Source organism: Aquarana catesbeiana, linkage group LG13 (genome assembly GCF_042186555.1).
Source record: "Aquarana catesbeiana isolate 2022-GZ linkage group LG13, ASM4218655v1, whole genome shotgun sequence".
Classification (NCBI taxonomy): domain Eukaryota; kingdom Metazoa; phylum Chordata; class Amphibia; order Anura; family Ranidae; genus Aquarana; species Aquarana catesbeiana.
Genome location: NC_133336.1, coordinates 80,004,920 through 80,022,310, shown reverse-complemented (window position 1 = coordinate 80,022,310; position 17,391 = coordinate 80,004,920). Strand labels below are relative to the sequence as shown.

The window sequence follows — 17,391 nt, the reverse complement described above, 5'->3', positions numbered from 1 at the left end:
GAACCAGGCAGGATCAGCCAGGTATTTTAGATTATACAAGAGGCCAAATTACACAGCACAAGTACTGTGCTGTTCTGCATCCTTTAAGGGAACAGGATCCCTTTTTTTTTTTTTTTGGTAACAAACGCTTTAAATTTTAATTAAAATGAGGAGAAAATCGCGGGTGCGTATTATACGCCGATCCCCCACTGATTGTGAGTGGAGCGAGCGCCGACCGCCGATATACATACATAGCCGAGTGTACTCGGCTAGGCTTGGCTAGTTCCGCTCACAGTCATGCCCAGTCCCGCCCTATGATGGACATAACACAAGGACTGGGTGTGACTGTGAGCGGAGCTAGCCGAGTACACGCGGCTATGTATGTATATGGGCGGCGCTCAGCTCCGCTCACAGTCACGCCCAGTCCCGCCATTGGACCTGTGTTATGTCAATCATAGGGCGGGACTACGAGAAGAGCCGAGGACCAGCTCTGCGTATCTCGGCGCCGGCGCCACCATTTTCAAACTGCAGTGACACTGACAAGTCACTGCAGTTAAACTGCAGCCTGGGCAGGGCTTGCAGGTGGACACCGACAAGGCTGCAAGGCTTGCAGGTGGACACCGGACAAGGCTGCAAGGCTTGCAGGTGGACACCGGACAAGGCTGCAAGGCTTGCAGGTGGACACCGGACAAGGCTGCAAGGCTTGCAGGTGGACACCGGACAAGGCTGCAAGGCTTGCAGGTGGACACCGGACAAGGCTGCAAGGCTTGCAGGTGGACACCGGACAAGGCTGCAAGGCTTGCAGGTGGACACCGGACAAGGCTGCAAGGCTTGCAGGTGGACACCGGACAAGGCTGCAAGGCTTGCAGGTGGACACCGGACAAGGCTGCAAGGCTTGCAGGTGGACACCGGACAAGGCTGCAAGGCTTGCAGGTGGACACCGGACAAGGCTGCAAGGCTTGCAGGTGGACACCGGACAAGGCTGCAAGGCTTGCAGGTGGACACCGGACAAGGCTGCAAGGCTTGCAGGTGGACACCGGACAAGGCTGCAAGGCTTGCAGGTGGACACCGGACAAGGCTGCAAGGCTTGCAGGTGGACACTGATAAAGCTACATTGATGGGCATTTAAATGTTCTTTTCCTTAAAAAGTTTTTTTCCTCAAAATTCCCTCCTAAACTTGGGGTGCGTGTTATACGCCGATAATAAGGTAAAACCCGCAAAACCGTATTTTTTCTGAAAGTATAATCCTGTAGAATAAAATCATGGCAATTTGTTAAAAAAAAAATTCCCTTTGCATTAATTTAATTTAAGTGCACACAAGCTCAATATTGTACCCATTTTTGAGTAAAATATAAAAGCTTAGGTAGCATGGAGTACATAAATGCAGAATGTGTCAAGCCTCACTACTGTGCATGCCTGTAAAAATATGATATTCAGTCGTCCATAGATGATATTTTAAAAGTTTACAACTTATCAATTTAGCGTTTACGGTGAATGATGGCTCTAGGATTATTGCTCTTGCTCTGGCATACATAATACCTAATATGAGTGGCACAATTGTGGTGTATGTTTTTTTTTAATTATCTTATTCATATAGTACAGGACTTGTGTTCGTAGACCATGGGTTCTATGCAAAGCTATAGTCAGGGCATTGGCACTGGCAGAAAACTTGCTAAGGCTCCCCTCAGTGAATACACACATAACCCTGCTCACTCCGTGAGACTACAGTTTTTTCTAGTGTCCGTAGATGGATTTGTTCTTTACGAACCTTTTAATTTTTTTCCCCGATGCTTCTTTCAAGGCCATTGGAGGAAAGGTTCTCCAACCTTTACCAGAAAAAGCTTGCATCTCCTACTCCTATGGCTACTACTACTGCACAGTGCAAGGAATTTTTTTTTTTTTTTTGTCCATCCCAGGCAACAACCTAAAAATCAAGGCCTAACACTTCCTTGCATTGCAAATCCTGGACTCGTATGTCCCCCATGCCTATCCAGAAGTCGTCCCCACAATGAGGGGGCACCTGAACTCCTTGTACGACTCTGGCATGAGATGTCTTGACCTTTTGGGTGCTCTCTTTGACTTCAAAGGGGTGCAAATGATTGCGTTTCTTCAAACCTTTTGGCTGAATAATCAACTTTCCAAACTCTGTTTTATAGCCCTTACATATTTGAATTACCTTGGTCTAATCTTGGGCGCAGCCCAAGTCAGAATCTTACTTCCTCAGGAGAAAATTTGATTCCCTAAGGGCCCACATGTGGATCATCGTCATATTGGCACCCCTCAGTTTCAGCAAAAGGGTTCTGAGCATAATGCAAGCTTCCTTTTGAGGCAGTTCCATTTGCCCTATCTCGCTCCAGACCTCTTCAACCCAACATACCCACGACATGGGACAAGCAAGCAAAATAAAACTCTTCCTAACATATTGGATCTCCAATCCTACCCCGGAATTGGTAAAGTTACTCCTTCACATGCCTTGGAGGGTGGTGACAATGGGGAGAAGATTTAGGGACTGGGAAGATTTCAGCCCCCCCCTACTGTCCGGGGGACATGGTCCCCAGAGGGGTTGAAACTCCCCATCAACTTAATAACTGAGAGCCATCAGATTGTCATTACAACAATGGATCTCCCTTCTGCAAGGTCACTCAGTCAGGGGTACCATTGCATCAAATTTGGCCCAGAAGAATCAGGTACTCAGAGGTGGCCTTATGGACTCCTGTTCCATCCTACTTCTCAGTTGCTGCCTTTAGTGGCATGGCTGTTGAAACTTGGCCCTATAGAATATGAGTATTGGACAGTTATTCCCACCTTAGTCAGAGTTATGAGCAGTTTCAGGTTCTTTTAACCCATGTGTTTTTTGTGAGCCCATTGGCAGTTCTGTTTACTATGTTTTCCACCTCTCAATTCATTGTTTAGGGACATCCCATGGTTTACGAATAGAAGTCCTGTAGTGTACAACTAAAGTGGAAGTAATGGCTAAGTGACCAGCAGTGAAACCGTTAAAACATCAGTTATGTTTTTATTGTGGTCTGTGACCTTGCTGGAGAAAGTCCACTTCTTAACTTGATGTATGACAGCAGGAAATAAGTGGAAATCTCCCCAGTAAGTATGTGGAAGATAGAAAGCAAAACTGACTGGTTTTAACTCTATTTTTTTGGCCGGAGATGAGCTTTAAAGCATACAGTTTGCATTTTCCCGGGAAGAAAACTACCCCAGCAGTGTCACTTCACCATGGTTGCAGCCAGTGTAGGGTCAGTATGTAATTTGAATCTTATGTCATCAACAGCTACAATGATCTGGTTAGTGAAGATGGCTGATGGGGATCCTGGATTCACACAGAGTAGCTCGAGGAAGCCAACATACAACATGCAAGGTAGGGTTTCATCTGTCAAGGAGTAGAACTCTTTAGAAAACCTATATCATACCTTGTGTATTTTCTCGCTGTGTTCTCTGCATTAACTGACACTTCTAGGTTGTAGATACACAAACAATTGAATACAAAAGTCTATACAATTCTTGTGCTTTAGTACCGACTCAAACATTTTGGAATGTATTTAAATAAATCTTTGACATTCAAGCAGTACCTTGTGACAGCCTGTCTCAGGTATCTGTCATCTAAACAGACTTCATATAAATACAGATTCTAAGAATTATCTGAAATCACTTTTTTTTTTTTTTTTTTTGTGGCTTTCTCCCATAAATGGAATTTGCCTGCAGTCGAAATATACGTGTAAAGAAATCTTTCAGAATTCCTTTTAATGTATTAGATTGCTATGAATGTATGTCCACACATTACATAGTTGTATTGATATTTCAACAGCAAGGTAAGCTTATATTATTGGTAAGAGAAAAACCGCGCTAAGTCAGAAAATAATATACATTGAAATATATGTAAAAATAATTGTGAAGTTCAAATTACTGTAAACCAAAAAAACCTAAATTAAAAATAAAAAATAGTCTAAAAAGCAGCAGCTCACAATGTGATAACACAAATAAACTGTATAAAGGGAAAAAAAAGGCCGCACTGCAAATGGAAAATCCATACAGTAGTTCTTGATGGATGGACGATAATAATTCAATCTAGTGCCGATCACCCAAGATTTAGAATCTTCTAAATATCATGTGAATGAGCAATTGTGACAGTATTACGCTATGGATGGTCTTTCTTCCTCTATATGTGGCTGGGTCTCGCGGTCTGTATAAGGTCTCGTGCTGCCAGGAGGAGTTTGAATATCCAATCCATTTCATCCTATATCCAACCTCCGATCCGTCAGTGGATCTCCCCTATGAGGAAAGGCCCTGGCTGGGTATAAGCCAACTGCCCAACTTACCTGCCAGCTGATAAGCAGGTTTTTCTTCAGGTGGTGGCACAGTTGATTTAATTTCTGATTCACCTGGGTGATCGGCACTAGATTGAATTATTATCGTCCATCCAAGAACTACTGTATGGACTTTCCATTTGTAGCGTGGCCTTTTTTTTTCCCTTTATAAAGCTTATATTATAACCGTGTACATTTTTACTGCCAGATTGCATGGTATACAGTGCAAGATTTGAAAATGAATCGCATCATCTTGTCCTAAATTTAGTTTAATCTTGCATTCTGAACAATAGTTATAAATATCTTGTTCTTCATATCTTCGTGCTTTTTTTAAATTTGTTTTTGGATTTTTACATACAAAGTGCCTGCGGTCCAGGAAGGCAGTGATGCTGCTACATCTGATGATAATGGGGGCTTTGATTCTCAATGGGAGGAGCACATGGATGCAAGAATTGGACCAATTGATTCCACCCCAGAAACCCGAGCAGTTGTCCAAGCCCTTCCAAGTAATGCACCTCCAAGTGAAGACCCTGAAGAACGTAAGTAGATTGCCGTACTATGATTGAAGTGGAAAATAAATTCCAAGGATAAGATTAAATTTTAAAAAGAAAATGACAAAGATTAAAAATGATTTCTGTACTTGATGGTAATTTACCAAATATGAATATATTTATAAATCTAATTTTGAAAGAAAACTGTTGACCGCTAACCTGTTAAAGGTTTGCTTAAAGAGGTTGGTAAACGCTGGGGAAATAAAAACAAAAACCTGTAAGACTAAGGTATAATGAGCTAGTATGCATCGCATACCTTAGAGCGAAGCGCTTTAGCGGCACACGCACACCGCTGAGACTGTGTTTTTCTTCCGGGTTTGCGGGCTCTGGCCCTGTGAGTGGCCGCAGCCGCGATAATGTCACTCTTGTGCGGGAGCCGCCGGTCACGGCACAGGGCTCTGAAGAAACGGCACTGGCAGCCCTTCCATCAGAGTTCAAGCGGCGGTGTATACAGTAAATATCTCCTAAAGTACCTATAGGTAATGCTTACCTATAGGTAGAAATAAACCAGGGAAGTTTACTTCCTCTTTAAGTCCCTCTCCTATAGAGCATTCAATCACATTTTTCTTTGTTACCCTGCTATTCCATTCATCCATTGGGAGGTAAGAAAATCAAAAATCGGTACATCTGTTATGAAGAAACGTATGACAGTGCTTCGTGATTGGCCCAGCCCTATCACATGAGGGTGAAAGGAGTCCCTCACCTTGGTGTAAGCTCCAACTAGGGTGACAACACTATGCTCTATTTCTTTACTCCCAGTTGTTGTATGGAGCTGCAGGGGAGTAAAGGAAATGCAAGTATGCACTCCCAGGGTGAGGGTCATTAAAGCAAACCCATTGCTTTCTTCTGGATGGGCATTGGTCTAATAAATGGTTACCATTTTAGTGAAAGAGTTATTAAATTGGCTTTCTAAGACAGAGAAATTCAATGTATTCATGGAAATCTGAACTGCTACAGCTACTCTCATTAAGCAAAATAGCAATAGTCACCAACTTTTTAACTGATGACACCTCTATTTAAGGAATTGTTCCCTCAGTGGAAACTAAATGACAATCTCTTGCTAAGCTGTCACATTAAAGAGCTCTTGTATCCCCGACACAAGCCTATATTTTAAACTGTTTACCTGTAATACGAGCACTGCAGCTAAATCGCTTATGGCCTTTTTTAAAGCCTTGTCTGAGGAGCAAAATTATTCTTTACTGGTTCTGCTGGGATCATCTATTTCAGGGAATTGTTGGACAAGCTTCAACTCTGAAGTCTTAACATAAGAATAAAACGCCACACAATGCTTGTTCATGTGTTTTCTTATGTAAATGAAGTCCAGTTTAAATGAAAACAATTACATTTGTCAGAATATTGACTCTGAAAACCATTATGTAATAACCTGGCCACGCACACTACATGTTGGTGCTGAAAACAAGCTATCCAACTGCAAAGAATCTTTAAGAGAATAATGAGTTTAGTCCAGTATTCCTATACCACACCTGTTGTGAAGTAAAGCTGTCTCTTCTGATTAGTGCTCCCAGGCGTGTGCTGTTACAGGACACTTTTCCCCACCTCAAATCTGTGCTCTCTCCCCTATGGGGAATGTGTAACAAGACTCCTTGTGCTTTGTGAGCCACCTCATAGCCCGCAGACATTTCACAGGAAAGTCCAGGAGGTCTACAAACACTGCACAGCTTTTCTATCAGTAAGTCAGACCCATACATATTATTTTATTCTACAGATATTCTGCAGTTTAATGAGCCCTAAAGCTCTGCTAAGGAATTTTTAAATGATCATCCAAAAATATTCACTTAACTGTCTGCTCTCCTTAGGGGCTGCTGCTTATGTAGATGATGTTTTTGTTTTTTCTTCCTCTGTATTCGGAGGGAGAGGCCTTTATATGCTTTTAAATATACTTTATTTTACCAACAAAATAAAAAACATACTGTAATTCCACATGCCCTGGTGTCTTCTTCCTTTTTTAGTCTGACACATTTAAAGGGTAACTCCACTTACGTGGGGGGAAAAAAATGGCAAATAAAAAAGAAATAATATAGTGTATACAATTGCAACACAAGTCATATTGTAATTGAATGTTATTTTTCCATTTTTCAATCAGCAGCTCTGTAGGTTTCTGAAAATACAATGCAATATGGCTACCTGGAGGTGTTCTGTACACAGAATGCCCCCCCAGAAACCTCATTTCCTGCTTGTGTGATTGGCTCACTGATTTTCACAGCAGTCTGCCCTAAAATACCAGTCAGATTTCAGGCATCCTCTGCAGCAAAAATGTCTCTTTTGGTGAGATGCTCTCAATAGGAAATCCTGTCTAAGGCCCCTTTCACACTTGTGTGACTTGTCCTGTGACTTGGGACTACAAAGTCGCATGACAAATCATACCTCATGATTTCCAATGAGTACCATTCATATCTGTGTGACTTCAAAGTAGCACCTGCACTACTTTGGTCCTTCTTTGATGCGATTTGAGGTACATAGACCTCACGATTACACAGGCATGGCTTCAAGGCACATGACTTTCAGGTCGTTCAAATGTGTGAAAGGGGCCTAAAGGGATGCGGGCCTTGCAGCTTCCCTCATTGGAGCCCTGCAGGTGCAGCAGCTGATTGACAATTCTGAAACAACTCCCATTAGAATCACTTTCCCACATGGACGCAGACAAACACAAAGGGATTTCTTCAGAATAACAAATGGTAAGAATCTGCAGCAAGGTTTGTCAATGTTCCTCTTCCTTTTTCTCCTCTGTGCTGAGCTGACCCCTGGCTAAAGCCCCCAACAGGGCTGCTAAAAAAAATAATTTTGTAGAAAAACAAATAAATTATTTGACAATTGTAAAGAGAAATAAAATACTAATCATAAAAATAAGACAGCAACCTCTGCTCTGACATCGTCCTCTGTCCACACACCATCCACTGCCCTACTGACACTGATCTACTGACTGACACAGTCTGCTTTTAAGGTAGGCCAAGTTTAGATTTTTACAGTGACGTTTGTTTTGTTATATTTTTCTAAGTTTTTCTTACTAATTAGTTAGGCCTGGTGATCTTTCATGTTGTTCAACCTCTCAAAGGTTTCCTATACCTGATCTAGAATGTTATGTATCTTTTTCATGCTACAAAAAAATTCAAGATCTGCGCTTATACATAAATACACACATCATTTTACCTGTAACAAATATAATAGTTTATGTTCGGTTCTTTGTATCGGTTTCCTTGTAGATCAGGTTTAATCTTGTGAGCTGGTGCTTATGTATCTGTTTCACAGGACAAAACCTAGCCTGTATTATACAGACTATATTTCTGTTCTAGAAACCCTTAAAAATGCTTTAAAGTGACACAAATGAAATCCTTATTCTCAAAAAAAAATCTATAAACATCTAAGAGTTAAAGACGCTGGAATCTTTTTTTCATTAAATCATTTCTTACTGTGGTGTTCTGCCTTGTTTGTTCTGATCTCCCAAACCTCTATTTCCTCCTCACTTCCATTTTGTTTGAAACTAACAGAGCATGTTTGTTGCATTGATTTGCGCTTTTCTATGCACACTAATAATTCCATAATCCCTAGTCCATCATGGGAGCAAGCAAGGGGGATGGCAACATTCCTACATACAGTGGGACCGATGTGGGAGAATGAACATAGGCACCCTCTAACAAGAAGTTGGAACACGGCAGCAAAAAAAAATCCAAAGAGCAATAATTTTTTTTTATTTTTTGGAGTTAAGACTATGCACTCAAATAGGAATTTAGTGTCGCTTTAAGAGCTAAAGGACCGTTCAGAAATCCTATTCACTTTACGTGGACTTTTGACCTTAACACTGTAAACTTTATAACACGCTCCACCACTTTCTACTAGTTAACTATAAAATGACATCTGCTCAGAATAACCCCCCACTCCTCCATCCCCAAATCTTAGTATGAGTCTTTGTGAATACGCAGCTGCAGATCTTCTTGGCAGAAAAAAATCTCATAAGGAATTCTAGAAGGCTGAGCAGCTGACACCTTTCTCTGTGATTTTTGTTTTTCAAAGCTGTACATTAAAAGCTCAGGTATGGTTCCTAATGGCAAAAAAGATGCTATTGGCTTAATCAATGGATCCTTTTGTAATTTGGATCATTCTGTCCCAACATATACAGTAAATATAAACACCATAAATACAGGTCTTTCTAATGTGTATTACCTATAATGTAAAGTGGTTTAGAAGCCCTGCACAATGGCTGCTGGAGTCTTGCTTGCTTATCTGGTCACTGAATACAATCATTAAAATATTGTATTACTAATGTTTTACTTAAAAACATATCTGGTGATCTTATGGCTTGTGAACTGCAGAGTTTATTTTTTTTGTTTGAAACCACCTGGGCCAATTAAAGTGTTCTGGAACTGAAGCCTTAGCTAGTCAAAATATGATTTCAGAAAATTCTCTGCAGGTCATGATGCTACTAAATCTACCCAGAGTCATCGGGCATCTGACACCTGAATGGATTCTGGTGGGTGTTGCCTGATTACCCTGGGCAGCTTTAGTATCATGACCTGTGGAGAATAACCTTCAGTGTTCGTATGTTGGTAGGCTCTCCCTTTGTAGGTCTCTTGAGTTTGTATTTTCTGAACCTGTTTCTTAACCGCTTCAGCCCCGAACCATTTGGCTGGCCAAAGACCAGAGTACTTTTTGCGATTCGGCACTGCGTTGCTTTGACTGACAATTGCACAGTCGTGTGACGTGGCTCCCAAACAAAATCAACGTCCTTTTTTTCCCCAGAGCTTTCTTTTGGTGGTATTTGATCACCTCTCTGGTTTTTATTTTTTGCGCTATAAACAAAAAAAGAGCGACAATTTTGAAAAAAAACGCATTATTTATACTTTTTGCTATAATAAATATTCCCAAAAGATATATAAAAAAAACTTTTTTTTTCCCCTCAGTTTAGGCCGATATGTATTCTACATATTTTTGGTAAAAATAATCGCAATCAGCGTATATTGATTTGTTTGCGCAAAAGTTATAGCGTCTACAAAATAGAAGATCGTTTCTAAGGCATTTTTATTAATTATTATTTTTTTTTTTTTTTTACTAGTAATGGCGGCGATCAGTGATTTTTTTTTTTTTTTTTTTTTAATCATGACTGCGACATTATGGCTGACACGTGGGACAATTTTCACACATTGGCATTAATACAGCGATCAGTGCGATTAAAAATGTATTGATTACTGTAAAAATGTCACTGGCAGTGAAGGGGTTAACACTAGGGGGGCAGTGAAGGGGTTAATGTGTGTCCTAGGAAGTGTTCTAACTGAAGGGGGGTGTGGACTGTGCAGGGAAACTAGTAGATCGTCTGTTCATACTCTGTATGAACAGAGGATCTGTCACTTCTCCCCTCAGAGAACCGGAAACTGTGTGTTTACACACACAGATCCTGGTTCTCCGTGTGCCCCAAGCGATCGCGGGAGCCCGGCAGTGATTGAGACCGCCGGGCACTCGCATCGGCTTGGTGGTCGCGTGCACCTCCGGCGGCGCACACGCGCCCCCTAGTAGCCACAGGGCAAAGCGACGTTACATAACGTCGTTTCGCTCAGCCGTGCCATTCTGCCACAGTACAACTGCGGCGGCTGGTCGGTATGTGGTTAAGATTGTTTGGCTGGATCATGCATTACTCAAATGGCAAACATCTGTAGGTGCCATTTTTATACCTGTGTTTTAGCATAGATTAATCTGATGATCTTCATCTATACTCTGTAAACTTCTCTTTAGGTGGAGTGAAACTGGGACTAGGAGACTTTATATTCTACAGTGTCCTTGTTGGGAAGGCTTCAGCCACAGCTAGTGGAGACTGGAACACAACATTGGCTTGCTTTGTTGCCATTCTGATTGTAAGTATGAAACATTTTGCTTCTCAGTAAAAGTTCTGAAAGTAGTATGTACCTGTGTACATAGGTCTTTTGTCAACTTTTCTTTTTCAATCCAGTCACTACAAATGCTAAAGCAGCTTAGAACAATCCATAAGCTAATCTTAAACCATTCAGAAGCAGGACAAAAGCAAGTTAAAGTGTATTTTTCCTTTTGCCTTCTGAGACTGAAATCCACATACATAAGTCTTAGAGTGTTTTTGCTATGTCATTAATTCAGGCCAAGATTTTTTTGGTGTGAGATTTGCACCTGTATTAAGAAGTCAGTAGTGACATGACTGCCAGAGTATGCTCAGCTAATTTTGGTACTGACTTTTTTTTCTTGACACACTTAGTGGTAAAGACTAGTAAGATATATAAATCAAAAAAATTGTGTTGCACTATCTCTTTAAACTCTTAATTATGAAAAATCATGTGTGACTAATAAGAAATCATACCTACAGTGTCATAAGAAAAACACAAACTTTTATATAGGGCTGACATAAAGTGTCAACACACCAAAATTCAAAACGTGTGACTTGTGTTTAGAAAATAATCCTCCAGGCGCTCCTCCACCATCACATAAACCTGCTTACCAAGACTATTGGACCCCACAGATGAGTCCCACATCACTTCAATATGCATATAAATATATATGCAGAGCAGCCAGGATCCAAATACTCATCTTAAAAAAAACAGCTCCCCAGTTAACTCAGCCACGCTGCAGGAAAAAACACAGAGGCTCCATAGTGCAGTATTTAGGTTGAAGCATTTATTTTTTAAAAAAAAAAAAGGTCAGTGCTCAAACTCTACAGCAAGATGTACAAATGAGCATTGCATGAAAACGCTCCACCTCTCATGGCGTGCATTATGTCACTCCTACATGCCACCCGATGTGCATTTTGTCTCAGAAGTTGTCTTCCAGATTCTTTTTTTATGCCGGCAATTGCTGCCGATTTGACATGCCAAATCGCTCCAATGTGAACCAGGGCTTAAGGATCGTTCATTACGGAGCTGCTTTTTTGTGATGAGTGTTTGGATCCTGGATACTCTTTGGATCACATATTGAAGCGCTGTAAGACCTCTTAATCTGTGGAGTCCACTAGTCCTGGTAAGCAGATTGATGTGATGGTGGAGGAGCGCTTGGAGTATATGTGCTTGTTTGTTTTTTTAATGACCCTGTAGGAGTGTTTTATTTCTTTTATTGGCATTTCTGATTATTATTTATTTTGAAAAATCGCGTGAGTAACAGTAATATTAAAGGCTTTTTTTTTTTTTAATAAAAATGTCATATTTAGCAGCTGTGTGCATTGGTTTTGTACAAAGCCCCGATTCTCCTTCTCGTGTCCCTCGCTGGTGCTTTTTGCCCCTCCTGCCGAGTTCCTCTAGAGCAGCTTGCAATGGGGGCACCCAAGCAGGCTCGTTCTCGAGCCACGGCTCTGAGCGTCCGTTTACACACAGAGCTGCAGCACAGAGAAGATTTTTTTACCTTTATGCATAGAATGAATGCATAAAGGTAAAAAACTTTGAGACTTTAGAACCACTTTTAAGAGTTTAAAGAGATGGTGCAACACGTTTTTTTTTTTATTCATATGTTTGCATTGTTGGTGTTCAAACAATAGTGAGTGCTGCTGTCATTATATTTATAATTGTACTAAGCATTTTAGTGCCGTGGTTTGTTTTTGTTTTTTTTTTTTTTCTTTGTATAGTAAGAAATAAGTGATCAGAATCTAGAATGTTACTGGAAGCAATGAAATAAAACTACTCACCTCACTGAGTCCATATCTCTAAGGTGAATAATTTGTAAACCAAACATGATTTTTCAAAGTGTTTTCGTGTAATGCCCATTTGCTTTTTTATTTTTCTCTACAGGGTCTGTGCCTTACTCTTTTACTCCTTGCCATTTTCAAGAAGGCTTTACCTGCCCTGCCCATCTCAATAACATTTGGTCTTGTATTTTACTTTGCCACAGACAATTTAGTACAGCCTTTTATGGACCAGTTAGCATTCCACCAGTTTTATATTTAAGATCTGGACAATTGTTTTCCTGGGATCCCCCTTCTTCAAATTGACTGCATATGTGAACAACTAACAGAAAAGAGCATCTAAGTCTTGATTTTATCCCTGAAATCTGAGGGAAAGTGTTGATTGCCCTCTTTCTAGTACTGAGCAGGTAGTAAGTCTTGGTACAGTTTTTTTTTTTTTTTGTTTTTTTTTTTTTTTTTTTTTTTTTTTTGTTTTATCCCATCATCAAGAAAGGAGTCCCAGACATCTGAAGTTTTCATTGCAGGTACAAAAATGCCACCACAATGTGTTGCCTGATGAAAAGTGCACATGGTGCGAGAAGGGACTTCAATTATAATCCTCACCTACTGAACGTGCCACTTCTGAAAACCCTTTAAGAAGGCTCAGCAGCAGCTGTGTGAAAGTGAAGACATTCAAGTGTGGGTATTCAAATGGAGACCATTGCAGAGATGTCTTATTCGCTTTTACCCTCAAGAACAAACAGGGCTTTTTTGATTTTTGTTTTTTTTTTTTTTTTTTTTTTTTACTGGAATTCCCACTAAGCTGGGAGTGAATAGCACTGTAATATAAAGCAATACATTGTACAGCAAACATGATCTTCCAATAATAAACACTGTTGGAGTCTGTTAGTACGTAAAACTTGTCAATCCTTATATGCCAAATTATCTCTAAATTAGCAGTCTAAATAAGAAAAGTGTGTGTGTATATACATGCATACACACTGGCAGAAGTATGCTATTTGTTTTCTGTGTTTTTTTTTGTTTTGGGGGGTGTAACTTTAGAAATACAACATTGCAAGAATATTAATGAAACATGTTTTGTCCCTTTAGTTATATATATGTGTGTGTGTGTGTGTGTGTGTGTTTTGTTTTTTTTTTTTTTTTTTTTTTTTTTTTTTGCTTTAAAATTGTGACTGAAAACTAATCAGTATTTTAATTATTTTAAAGACTTTATATCTGTATAGTAAGCAGTTATATAAACGTGTAGAGGCAAACATGTTTGCTTATTACAAATGTAGCCTGTGCTTCCCATTTGGTAGTTTTGCATGGTAACTGTGCTCTGCTGGTTCTCTTCCTTGGTGCAAGTCTTTAGTCTGCCATGGTAGACTTAGAACTGAACATTTTATCTGATTCATTCTTTTATCTTAGCAGCTGTTTTATCAGGGATGATTCTAGTATTGCTTTGATACATGCCAGTACTTTGAACCTGGACATACAAAAAAAAACAGTAATGATAATATGGAATGACGAGCATGTAAAAATAGGAAACTCATAGTACTTACGCACTATAATATATTCTAGTTTTATATTTCAGAAGTTTAAATGATTAATTGTGTTCCATTTCTGAAAGGCTCAGTAGGTTTGAAGGTGTTTCAGTTTTTGTTTTTAGAAATATTGTGAACTTTTGCATTTAAATGCTGTCAGCACAATAATTAATACAGCAGGTACATATTTAGATTGGAAAAGGTGACACCCACCTGCTTCCTGAACAACATTTGGGACCTGTCACCTGTCTTTCCTTTAAACACTAGGGTACTATAAAGGTAGCACAAGACTTCTAACGTGCATCAGATGAGAAAACACAATACAACCACCCTCTGGCAAACCCTTCACCCAGTTGGTCAGTGAATGTTTATGTTCAGATAAAGGGTGATGGGGTTTATAATATTTTATAACATTTCTGATCAATCCTTACACTGGATAATGGCCAGCAGAATGAGAAGGCCTCAGACATGACATTTCTGCCCAATAGGGCAAAAGTTCTCCAGGGTTTTTTTTTTTTTTTGTTTTTTTTGCTTTTTTTTTACAATATAAAGTATAGAGAAAAGGATTGAGAGAGAACTTCCAAAACAAAATAGCAAACTTTGTTACTTTGTTGGCACAACATGAGGCAGTATGTATATAAACAAAATAATCTTTATTACAATTATTTATCGGCATATAACACGCACCTTTTTCCCCTGAAAATGGGGGGAAATCACCGGTACGTGTTATACGCCGACAGTGTACCTCGGAGGGGGACGAGTGCTGCTCATCTCATCTCCTCTCCACTCGGCTCTAACTCAGCTCTCATGTCACACACAGTCTCGCCTCTGCCACCTCTGGACCAGCGTCCTGTCTATCACAGGAGCTGGTCCAATGCCAATGGCGGATGCAGGCCTGTATATGTGACTGCCGACTGAGAGCCGAGTAAACAGGAGCTGACGGCTCAGTGATTTCCTATGAGAGATGGTGATCTGCATTGATGGCTGCACTGAAGCTGCAGATGGGCACAGATAAGGCTGCACTGAAGCTGCAGATGGGCACTAATCAGGCTGCATTGATGCTCACTGGCTGTTATTTTGCTTTAAAGTGGTTTATTTTTTAAAAAAAAGTTTTTTTCTGGAAACTTCCCTCTTAAATTGGGGTGCATGTTATACGCCGATAAATACGGTATATCAAAAACGCATATAATCACTACAACATCGACTACTAAACTGTAGTTGAACAGATGCCTAATTACAGACATGAAGATTTGGATCTAATCATATAAGCGTATGAGAGTCCATCAATATACAAGATTGTATGGATAGATATCAAAAGGGTTAGGTGCATAAATCCTCCATGCGTGTTTGTCAATGTGTTTCGCAAAACATTTGCTTCCTCAGGACAGATTGGGTAGGCGCTACTAAACAATAAAAATAAAGAAACAACAAAGAAAATTGCATAAATATCATCAATTGAAATTCTGTATATTTATATTTTGAGAAACATTTGTGTATCGGGGGTGAAATTATAATATTTGATTAATTTTTATATTTAAATATAATTCTTGCCTGATTGACCTCGAAAAGACAGGCGCTTGGCAGGGACAAGTCAAAAGGGCAGAAAGGTCTCCACAAAGAGGCAAGGTAACATAAGAGGATGTCCAACTCCCAACACTAAACCAGCGGTGATACACTTCTCAAGTTAGCCAGGAAAAGATTATCTGGCCACTCTAAAAACAAAGAAAAATGTAAAGGTTTTGTATTAAGTATGATAGGTGGAAAGGGCATCAATAGTGTCTTGCCTATATGAGCAAAGTCATAGGTATCGGTTCAAAGGGGGCCAAAAATGCTACAAGCGGGTGAATTAAACTTCAATTCTGGATGTTTATAGATATGGGGGAGGCCCAAAAATTAGGTAGATGTAAGAGTTTTCTAAAGTCTGTTGGCTCGAGGCTAAAATATAGCCTAGAAATAAAAAATATATATTACATGTAAGTTCCCTTAAATACGGATCAGAGGATCTACCCTATTGAAAATAAAGAATAAGGCTAGTCTAGTTTAAGCATTTTGGAAATACCCACCTTGTGCTACCACAACATGAGAAAACGCTCCTCCCAAAGAGGGGGTCTACCCAGAGTGAACGCAAGTGAGATTTATTGATCACCAGATAGAGATGCCTACATGGTTAGTAGAGAAAAGAATAGAGGAAAGGGGGAAGATTAGGTAAAGATATGGACAAGTAGGGCTTTGGGGGGGATGTGGGCAAGGGAGCTTTGACTATTCTTTAGTTGCTATAAAGAGAACTACAGTTTGTAAAAGAGAAACCAAGCCTAATTTTTTTTTTTTCATAAAGATATTTATTGAAAGTAAGGAAATCCAGTATAATGGATTGAGTTACAGAAGCAGGTAGCATCAAACAAGTGGAACGTAACAAATTTCCTAAACCGATCACAATACGGAAGAATTGAGCATAGTATAGGTTTGGCGTTATAAACGGAAGAAGGTTTGTATCACGTCTAGTAAGAACTGGTTGATTTAAAAACCATTTTAGCAAATTGCTGTGACTGGCAGAAGGGGGCATGTTTAGGGGTGACCAAAGGGTCCAACGTGGTTGATTTGGGGGCCATTTCTGCTCTTAATCAGGCAAGTGCATAGTGTTTAGCAGACGATTTGAAGGTTATTAACTGTATCGTAGACATGTATGTATTGAGAGTGAGTGTTCAGTGAGTGAGGTAAGGAGGTTATAGTATAGACCAGGGATATGCAATTAGCGGACCTCCAGCTGTTGCAGAACTACAAGTCCCATGAGGCATAGCAAGACTCTGACAGCCACAAGCATGACATCCAGAGGCAGAGGCATGATGGGACTTGTAGTTTTTCAGCAGCTGGAGGTCCGCTATTTGCATATCCCTGGTATAGACAATCTTTTCTTCCTGCTAGACACTTATGTCGAGAGTAAAACGTAATTAGGTATGTGTCTGGATAGGAGAGAAGGCTTTTGTTTGTCTGTGGTGCGAGTTGCGTTCAAGGGGGGAGGGGGTGTGGATAAAAAGGGAGGGGTAGCCAGAGTGGGTGAAGGTAGGGGGTGGGTACGGAGGGGGGGGGGTGTTGTGTACCATCTCTCTCTCCCTCCGTAGGAGTGGGTGAGTTGGGTTTTGAGTTGAGGGTTGCTAATAAGGGGTCATTATGGTTTCAGTTGTGTGTTTATAAAGGGTGCTGTATATGAGGTTGGTCTTCAGGTGGTTTAAGTTGGAATATCTTGTGAGGTACTTGCTTGTGGTATGTTAGGGGTAATAAGGTCATGGTACTCTGTCGTCTGAAAGTGGGTCCAGCAGGCCCATTTTAAAGAATTTTGTGGGCATGTCGTTGGCTATGCCGATGAGGCGTTCTATTTCCGC

At 40.3% G+C, this 17,391-nt stretch overlaps 1 protein-coding gene across 3 annotated transcripts in view; it reads left to right on the top strand.

The window, feature by feature from the left end:
* The window catches only part of PSEN1 (presenilin 1), an 81,487-nt gene extending 68,524 nt beyond the window's left edge, over window positions 1-12,963 (top strand). For all 3 annotated transcript variants that reach the window (XM_073610116.1, XM_073610118.1, XM_073610117.1), the window contains 4 exons: window positions 3,263-3,349; window positions 4,658-4,834; window positions 10,589-10,707; window positions 12,595-12,963. In XM_073610116.1, the coding sequence (XP_073466217.1) occupies window positions 3,263-3,349; window positions 4,658-4,834; window positions 10,589-10,707; window positions 12,595-12,750 (539 nt within the window). In that variant the 3' untranslated portion in view covers window positions 12,751-12,963. The remainder of the gene's footprint in view (window positions 1-3,262; window positions 3,350-4,657; window positions 4,835-10,588; window positions 10,708-12,594) is intronic.
* The last annotated feature ends 4,428 nt before the right edge of the window (window positions 12,964-17,391 follow it).